This window comes from Topomyia yanbarensis, chromosome 2 (genome assembly GCF_030247195.1).
Source record: "Topomyia yanbarensis strain Yona2022 chromosome 2, ASM3024719v1, whole genome shotgun sequence".
Classification (NCBI taxonomy): domain Eukaryota; kingdom Metazoa; phylum Arthropoda; class Insecta; order Diptera; family Culicidae; genus Topomyia; species Topomyia yanbarensis.
The window spans coordinates 286,503,120-286,512,565 of NC_080671.1; the positions used below are offsets into that span (position 1 = coordinate 286,503,120).

A 9,446-nucleotide genomic window follows, 5' to 3' on the forward strand; every position below is an offset into this window, starting at 1 on the left:
GCGTGAACCAGCGCAACTACAACTTCAATTAATGGGTCAAACTATTGCTCAGGTTTCAACTTTCAAATATCTCGGGGTCTGGTTCGACTCTAAAGGAACCTGGGGATGTCACATTAGGTATCTGAAACAGAAGTGCCAGCAAAGGATCAACTTTCTCCGTACAATAACCGGAACATGGAGGGGTGCCCACCCAGGAGACCTAATCAGGCTGTACCAAACAACAATATTGTCGGTGATGGAGTACGGGAGTTTCTGTTTCCGCTCCGCTGCGAACATACATTTCATCAAACTAGAGCGAATCCAATATTGTTGTTTGCGTATTGCTTTGGGTTGCATGCACTCGACACATACGATGAGTTTAGAAGTGCTGGCTAGCGTCCTTCTGCTGAAAAATCGATTTTGGGACCTCTCATATCGATTGCTCATCCGATGCGATATCTTGAACCCGTTAGTAATTGCAAATTTCGAAAGGCTTGTCGAGCTCAATTCTCAAACCCGATTTATGTCCTTGTACTTCGATTACATGGCACAAAATATCAATCCTTCTTCATACTATCCCAACCGTGTCAATCTCTTTCATGCTTCTGATTCAACTGTATTCTTCGACACATCCATGAAAGACGAGATTCGTGGAATCCCGGATCACATACGTCCGCAAGTGATCCCAAGCATCTTTCATAGTAAATTTCGAGAAGTCGACTGCAACAAGATGTTTTACACCGACGGGTCAAGCCTCGACGGCTCCACTGGCTTCGGTATATTCAATCAAAACCTCACCGCCTCATTCAAACTCAATGATCCTGCTTCAGTTTACGTCGCAGAACTTGCTGCTATTCAGTATACCCTTGGGATCATTGATACTTTGCCCACCGATCATTACTTTATTGTCTCGGATAGCCTCAGCTCAATCGAGGCTCTCCGTTCAATGAAACCTAGAAAGCACATTCCATATTTTCTGGGGAAAATCTGGGAGCACCTGCGTGCTTTGTCTGTAAGATCGTACAAGATTACCTTAGTTTGGGTTCCCTCGCATTGCTCCATTCCAGGTAATGAAGAAGCGGACTCTTTAGCTAAGGCGGGCGCTTTACAAGGTGACATATATGAAAGACCAATTAGTTTCAGCGAATTTTTCAGTATTACTCATCAGAGAACCCTCGAAAGTTGGCAAACTTCATGGAGCAATGGTGAACTGGGAAGGTGGCTACATTCGATAATCCCTAAGGTATCGACGAAACCTTGGGTCAGGGGGATGGATGTGGGTCGGGATTTCATTCGCGTGATGTCTCGGCTCATGTCCAATCACTACACGCTGGACGCACATCTCCGTCGTATTGGGCTCGTGGATAGCGGTATCTGCGCTTGTGGCAACGGTTATCACGAAATCGAACATGTTGTCTGGGCATGCACCAAATACTGTTCTGCCAGATCTCAACTATTCGATTCCCTTCGGGCCCGAGGAAGATCACCCAATGTCCCGGTTCGAGATGTACTAGCAAGCCGCGATATTCTCTACATGTCCCTTATATACACGTTCCTCAAAACCATCAATATCCAATATTAAATGCCCCTATCTTTTCTCTCATCATTCCCAGAAGTGCCCTCTTCCGCCTACCGTACCCCAACGATGGTTTGATACGACTCCAAGACGAGACAAAACATCTGTCGAATGAACCAACAACACGAGATCTACAGCACAACATCACACGCGCAGCGCGGTGTGTTTCCGATCCGTATCTGAGCCGTACTACGAAATCGTCTGGAGGAACCCCTGCCGGCTCGAGGAAAACCGCCCGGCGTCCCAATACTTGAAACATCCGTTCGAATCTGTAATCCTGGCCGTTGATTCCTGATGCCGGAAACTGAAAGTTTATATCCTCCCCGTTCAGCCTTGTCCACCCTCTCTCCCATGTCTCTGATACACAGATGTATGACTTCATCCCCCCCTCCCCAAAACTTATGTGCCCCCTATCTTCTAGTTTTAGTTGATCAATCCGTTTGAATCTGTAATCCTGGCCGTTAATTCCTGATGCCGGAAACTGAAAGTTTATATCTCCCCCCCCCCTTCAGCCTTGTCCACTCTCCCTCCCATGTCTCTGATACACAGATGTATGACTTCACCCCCTTCTCCCCTTGAATGTCTTCCCAAAACTTATGTGCCCCCCTATCTTCTAGTTTTAGTTGATCAATATTTAATCTCGTTAAGAAATGCACAACAGTACCACTACTTTAAAATAGCCCTAATTAATTCCCCCTAATCTTGAACCACTCTCTCTAGTTATTTCTAGTTAATAAGCTTGTAAAATGTTCCGCTTAGTTAATAATTAATTTCTCCTACAATCTCCCTTCTAAAAATCATAAAGTGAATTACTATAAAAAGAACACACAAAATAACCCGTCCCCCAAATCTTACGAATATTATATTATACCCTCTTTTATAAGTATAAGTTAGCTGTAAAGTTTTTTTTAGTTTCATCATATAAAACAAAATAATATTGAAATGTGTAACGCCCTAGTTTTAAGAAATTCAAAATGTAAAACAATGAAAAATGGCACCTTTAAGCTAACGCATACGTGCCTTATCAAATAAACAAATTGGAAAAAAAAACGCAAATACAAATACAAGCATAAATGCAAATACAAGCACAAATACAAGCACAAATGCAAATACAAGCACAAATACAAATACAAGCACAAATACAAATATAAGCACAAATACAAATACAAGCACAAAAACAAATACAAGCACAAATACAAATACAAGCACAAATGCAAATACAAGCACAAATACAAATACAAGCACAAATACAAGCACAAATACATATACAAGCACTAATACAAGCACAAATACAAATACAAGCACAAATACAAATACAAGCACAAATACAAATACAAGCACAAATACAAATACAAGCACAAATACAAATACAAGCACAAATACAAATACAAGCACAAATGTAAATACAAGCACAAATACAAATACAAGCACAAATACAAATACAAGCACCAATACAAACACAACACAAATACAAATACAAGCACAAATACAAATACAAGCACAAATACAAATACAAGCACAAATACAAATACAAGCACAAATACAAATACAAGCGCAAATACAAATACAAGCACAAATACAAGCACAAATGCAAATACAAGCACAAATACAAATACAAGCACAAATACAAATACAAGCACAAATACAAATACAAGCACAAATACAAATACAAGCACAAATACAAATACAAGCACAAATACAAATACAAGCACAAATACAAATACAAGCACAAATACAAATACAAGCACAAATACAAATACAACCACAAATGCAAATACAAGCACAAATACAAATACAAGCACAAATACAAATTCAAGCACAAATACAAGCACAAATGCAAATACAAATACAAGCACAAATACAAATACAAACACAAACCCAAATACAAGCACAAATCCAAATACAAGCACAAATCCAAATACAAGCACAAATCCAAATACAAGCACAAATACAAATACAAGCACAAATACAAATACAAGCACAAATACAGATACAAGCACAAATACAAATACAAGCACAAATACAAATACAAGCACAAATACAAATACAAGCACAAATACAAATACAAGCACAAATACAAATACAAGCACAAATTCAAATACAAGCACAAATACAAATACAAGCACAAATTCAAATACAAGCACAAATACAACTACAAATACAAGCACAAATGCAAATACAAATACAAACACAAATACAAATAAAAACACAAATACAAATGCAAGCACAAATACAAATACAAGCACAAATGCAAATACAAGCACAAATACAAATACAAGCACAAATACAAGCACAAACCAAATACAAGCACAAATACAAGCACAAATACAAATACAAGCACAAATACAAGCACAAATACAAATACAAGCACAAATACAAATACAAGCACAAATACAAATATAAGCACAAATACAAATACAAGCACAAATACAAATACAAGTACAAATACAAGCACAAATACAAATACCAGCACAAATACAAATACCAGCACAAATACAAATACAAGCACAAATACAAATACAAGCACAAATACAAGCACAAATACAAATACAAGCACAAATACAAATACAAGCACAAATACAAATACAAGCACAAATCCAAATACAAGCACAAATACAAATACAAGCACAAATACAAATACAAGCACAAATACAAATACAAGCACAAATACAAATACAAGCGCAAATACAAATACAAGCACAAATACAAATACAAGCACAAATACAAATACAAGCACAAATACAAATACAAGCACAAATGCAAATACAAGCACAAATACAAATACAAGCGCAAATACAAGCACAAATACAAATACAAGCACAAATCCAAATACAAGCACAAAAACAAATACAAGCACACATACAAATACAAGCGCAAATACAAATACAAGCACAAATACAAATACAAGCACTAGTACAAATACAAGCACAAGTACAAACACAAATACAAATACAAGCACAAATACAAATACAAGCACAAATATAAATACAAGCACAAATACAAATACGAGCACAAATACAAATACAAGCACAAATACAAATACAAGCACAAATACAAATACAAACACAAATCCAAATACAAGCACAAATCCAAATACAAGCACAAATCCAAATACAAGCACAAATCCAAATACAAGCACAAATACAAATACAAGCACAAATACAAATACAAGCACAAATACAAATACAAGCACAAATACAAATACAAGCACAAATACAAATACAAGCACAAAAACAAATACAAGCACAAATACAAATACAAGCGCAAATACAAATACAAGCACAAATACAAATACAAGCACAAGTACAAATACAAGCACAAGTACAAACACAAATACAAATACAAGCACAAATACAAATACAAGCACAAATACAAATACAAATACAAGCACAAATACAAATACAAGCGCAAATACAAATACAAGCACAAATACAAATACAAGCACAAAACAAATACAAGCACAAATACAAATACAAGCACAAATACAAGTACAAATACAAATACAAGCACAAATACAAATACAAGCACAAATACAAATATAAGCACAAATACAAATACAAGCACAAATACAAATACAAGTACAAATACAAGCACAAATACAAATGCAAGCACAAATACAAATACAAGCACAAATACAAATACAAGCACAAATACAAATACAAGCACAAATACAAATACAAGCACAAATACAAATACAAGTACAAATACAAATACAAATACAAGCACAAATCCAAATACAAGCACAAATACAAATACAAGCACAAATACAAATACAAGCACAAATACAGATACAAGCACAAATACAAATACAAGCGCAAATACAAATACAAGCACAAATACAAATACAAGCACAAATACAAATACAAGCACAAATGCAAATACAAGCACAAATACAAATACAAGCGCAAATACAAATACAAGCACAAATACAAATCCAAATACAAGCACAAAAACAAATACAAGCACAAATACAAATACAAGCGCAAATACAAATACAAGCACAAATACAAATACAAGCACAAGTACAAATACAAGCACAAGTACAAACACAAATACAAATACAAGCACAAATACAAATACAAGCACAAATACAAATACAAGCACAAATACAAATACAAGCACAAATACAAATACAAGCACAAATACAAATACAAGCACAAATACAAATACAAGTTCAAATACAAATACAAGCACAAATACAAACACAAACCCAAATACAAGCACAAATCCAAATACAAGCACAAATCCAAATACAAGCACAAATAAAAATACAAGCACAAATACAAATACAAGCACAAATACAAATACAAGCACAAATCCAAATACAAGCACAAAAACAAATACAAGCACAAATTCAAATACAAGCGCAAATACAAATACAAGCACAAATACAAATACAAGCACAAGTACAAATACAAGCACAAGTACAAACACAAATACAAATACAAGCACAAATACAAATACAAATACAAGCACAAATACAAATACAAGCACAAATACAAATACAAGCACAAATACAAATACAAGCGCAAATACAAATACAAGCACAAATACAATTACAAACACAAATACAAATACAACCACAAATATAAATACAAGCACAAATACAAGCACAAATACAAATACAAGCACAAATACAAATACAAGCACAAATACAAGCACAAATACAAATACACGCACAAATACAAATACAAGCACAAATACAAACGCAAACGCAAATGCAAATGCAAAATCAAATGCAAACGCAAATACAAATACAAATGCAAATACAATTAGAAATACAAACGCAAATGCGATTGCGAATTCAAATTCACATACGAATGCAAATGTAAATGCAAATGCAAATACATAAAGTAGATTTTGTTTTATGTTGTATGGTGCGTTTTTCGATGTGCCTCCAGTGATTTGCTATCCCTCACACACATACATTCTCTGTCTCGTCAAAAAAAAATGGAATTATTTTTTGTCCACAACTAATGCTTTACCACCTTCCCTTTCGTGCTTCACTAAAGATTACTAAACCGCGAAAGCAAATCTTAATTTTAAAGTTAAAAACCAAATCGTGTCAATAATAGGAATGAACAGTCACCACTTGTGACTGAACACCCAATATATTGAAGTAGAAATGTAATGTAAACTAAAAAAACCTGTTTTAATCCACCTAGCGGTGCAATTGTGCCTTTCTCATTTCTCTAAACTATGGCACGGAGGCTTTTTATGTTCAACATAATTGTGGAAATATCCATTACATTCTTAGTACAGTTTGCACCTTTACACAATGGCATGCCAGCCACGAACTTGATGAGCTACGTGTCGACGGTGAAACACTTGAAACAAAAAAATATCATACTTCATTAGCCTAATCAGCATTAGATCAATGTTATCTGCTTGCTAACTCATTTTGTCATGCGGGGGTGGGTATGTGAGGAGGGCGAAAGTCCCATGAACGAACGACTTCCCAGCTTAAACTGGTATGCTTTGTGATATAGTGGTGGTTTAAAAATGATGGGGTTGAAAGGGAGGGGTATGAGGGCTGGATGGGGTGGTGGTCTGAGGGGTGATTTAAGGAGATTTTTAAAGGAGGGGCGCGAACAGTAGAGGGGGGGTGTAACCTCTCTCCGTAAACCATCAACTACGCCCCTGTTAAAATCCAGAAACCCTAAACGAGTCGAAAAAAAAATTTGGCCGGGATTAGGTTGACGTTTTTCAGAGTGATTGCATAACCTTTCTATATGAGAAAGGCAAAAATGTGCCAAAATCCAAAAAAGTGAATCGTGGTCAAATTTTGTTTTCGAGTTTACATCAAATCTCGACGTTTCATGCACCTTGAACACATTTAGCATCAAAAATAAAAATTCAGTTTTTAATTTTTCCTATAGTTTATATGAGAAATTTCTGTGTGGCCGCACTCTGAAACCCGTAATTCCGGAACCAGAATTCCGATCGATCCAAAATTCAATAGCAGCCGATGGGAAGGTTGCACCTTTCATTTGAGACTAAGTTTGGGCAAATCGGTCAAGCCATCTCTGAGAAAAATGAGTGACATTATTTGACACATACGCACATACATACACACACACATACACACACATACACACACATACATACATACACACACACATACAGACTTTTTCCGATCTCGACGAACTGAGTCGAATGGGATATGACACTCGGCCCTCCGGGCCGGGATTAGGTTGACGTTTTTCAGAGTGATTGCATAACCTTTCTATATGAGAAAGGCAAAACTATAATAAAATAAAATAACCATGTAGGTAAAAAACACCACGTAAACTCAGCCATATTTGAATCTTATCTGAAACTTTTTACTTCCAGAATATTTGCACAGTTTTAAAAAAGGGTGAAAAATAAACTGACATTATGAGTGCAGACAGACAAGCGGAAAATAACAATGTAACTAATTGTCGTTCTAAGCGGAACGCTAATGATTTTATATTTGGAAAACTCATTGGCGAAGGAAGTTTCAGCATGGTCTATTTAGCAAAAGATATTCACACGTCAAAAGAATATGCTAGTAAGTATTTTATTTTGCTATCCAACATCGCCAACCTCTTGAGATTGTTTCTTATCTTGCAGTTAAAGTATGTGAAAAGCAACAAATTGTCCGCGAAAAAAAGCAAGAATACGTGAAACGCGAACGAGAAGCACTCAATATTTTAAGCGGAACGCCTGGATTTCTGAACTTGTATTGCACTTTTCAAGATACTAGCAAGTTATATTTCGTGATGACTTATGCATATAATGGAACACTGTTACAATTATTGGACAATGCAAAAAATTTTGATCGAGCGTGTATTAAATTTTATTCAGCAGAAATTCTGCATGCAGTGGAACAAATGCATTGTAATAGTATAATACACAGAGATTTGAAACCAGAAAATATACTTTTGGATGAAAATTTTCATACTATGATAGCAGATTTTGGGTCATCGCGCATCGGCAATACAGAATTACAATACAGCAGCAGCAACGAAAGTGACGAAAATGATGAAACTGAGACCCACCTCGATGATGCGAAAAATTTCCGGAAACATTCAAAACGGAAACGTGGCTCCTTTGTCGGCACGGCACAATATGTGTCACCCGAAATATTGAAAGGAAAGTACTCAACTAGAGCATCGGATTTGTGGTCTTTTGGATGTATTATTTATCAATTAATTGCTGGTTCTCCACCATTTCGCGGTCCGAACGATTATTTGATATTTCAAAAAATAACAAAGTTAGAACTTGAGTTCCCTGAAAAGTTCGATCAATCGGCTAAAGATTTAATCACAAAATTGCTGGTTCTAGATCCCAGGAGAAGATTAGGCGCTGAGGACAACTTGCCATATGTAAGCATTCGAAATCATCCATTTTTCGAAGGCATAGATTTCTCCTATATTCGCGAAATGATTCCGCCATCGGTCAGTTTATCTGAAATCAAAGTAGCTACCAAAGATGATTCTTCAAATGAACGGTTTAACTTTCCTGACCATATAACACCAGGTCTAGACGACAAGCATATAACCAGATTGATGGGCTTGGAATTGGGAGCTCCAGACGTACCCAGCTCTTCAACGATGGTTAAAAGTAAGTTATAGCATAAAATACGCAATACGTTGATCAGACCTTAAGAGTATATATATATATATATATATATATATATATATATATATATATATATATATATATATATATATATATATATATATATATATATATATATATATATATATATATATATATATATATATATATATATATATATATATATATATATATATATATATATATATATATATATATATATATATATGTGTGTATATATCGAAGTGTAGTCCAGGATATGCTAAACAACTTTGCCGAAGGATGTATGGTGTTAGAATGTCTCTAA

General features: G+C 35.3%; 1 protein-coding gene across 5 annotated transcripts in view; it reads left to right on the forward strand.

Moving 5' to 3' along the window:
- Positions 1 to 9,446, forward strand: part of LOC131683228 (3-phosphoinositide-dependent protein kinase 1) — a 615,616-nt gene that overhangs the window by 72,861 nt on the left and 533,309 nt on the right. For 4 of the 5 annotated variants that reach the window (XM_058965065.1, XM_058965064.1, XM_058965068.1 and 1 more), the window contains 2 exons: positions 7,889 to 8,087; positions 8,150 to 9,142. In XM_058965065.1, coding sequence (XP_058821048.1) covers positions 7,934 to 8,087; positions 8,150 to 9,142 — 1,147 coding nt within the window. In that variant the 5' untranslated portion in view covers positions 7,889 to 7,933. Of the gene's footprint in view, positions 1 to 7,434; positions 7,828 to 7,888; positions 8,088 to 8,149; positions 9,143 to 9,446 lie in introns of all 5 variants that reach the window. The other variant, XM_058965066.1, reaches the window with a different exon arrangement.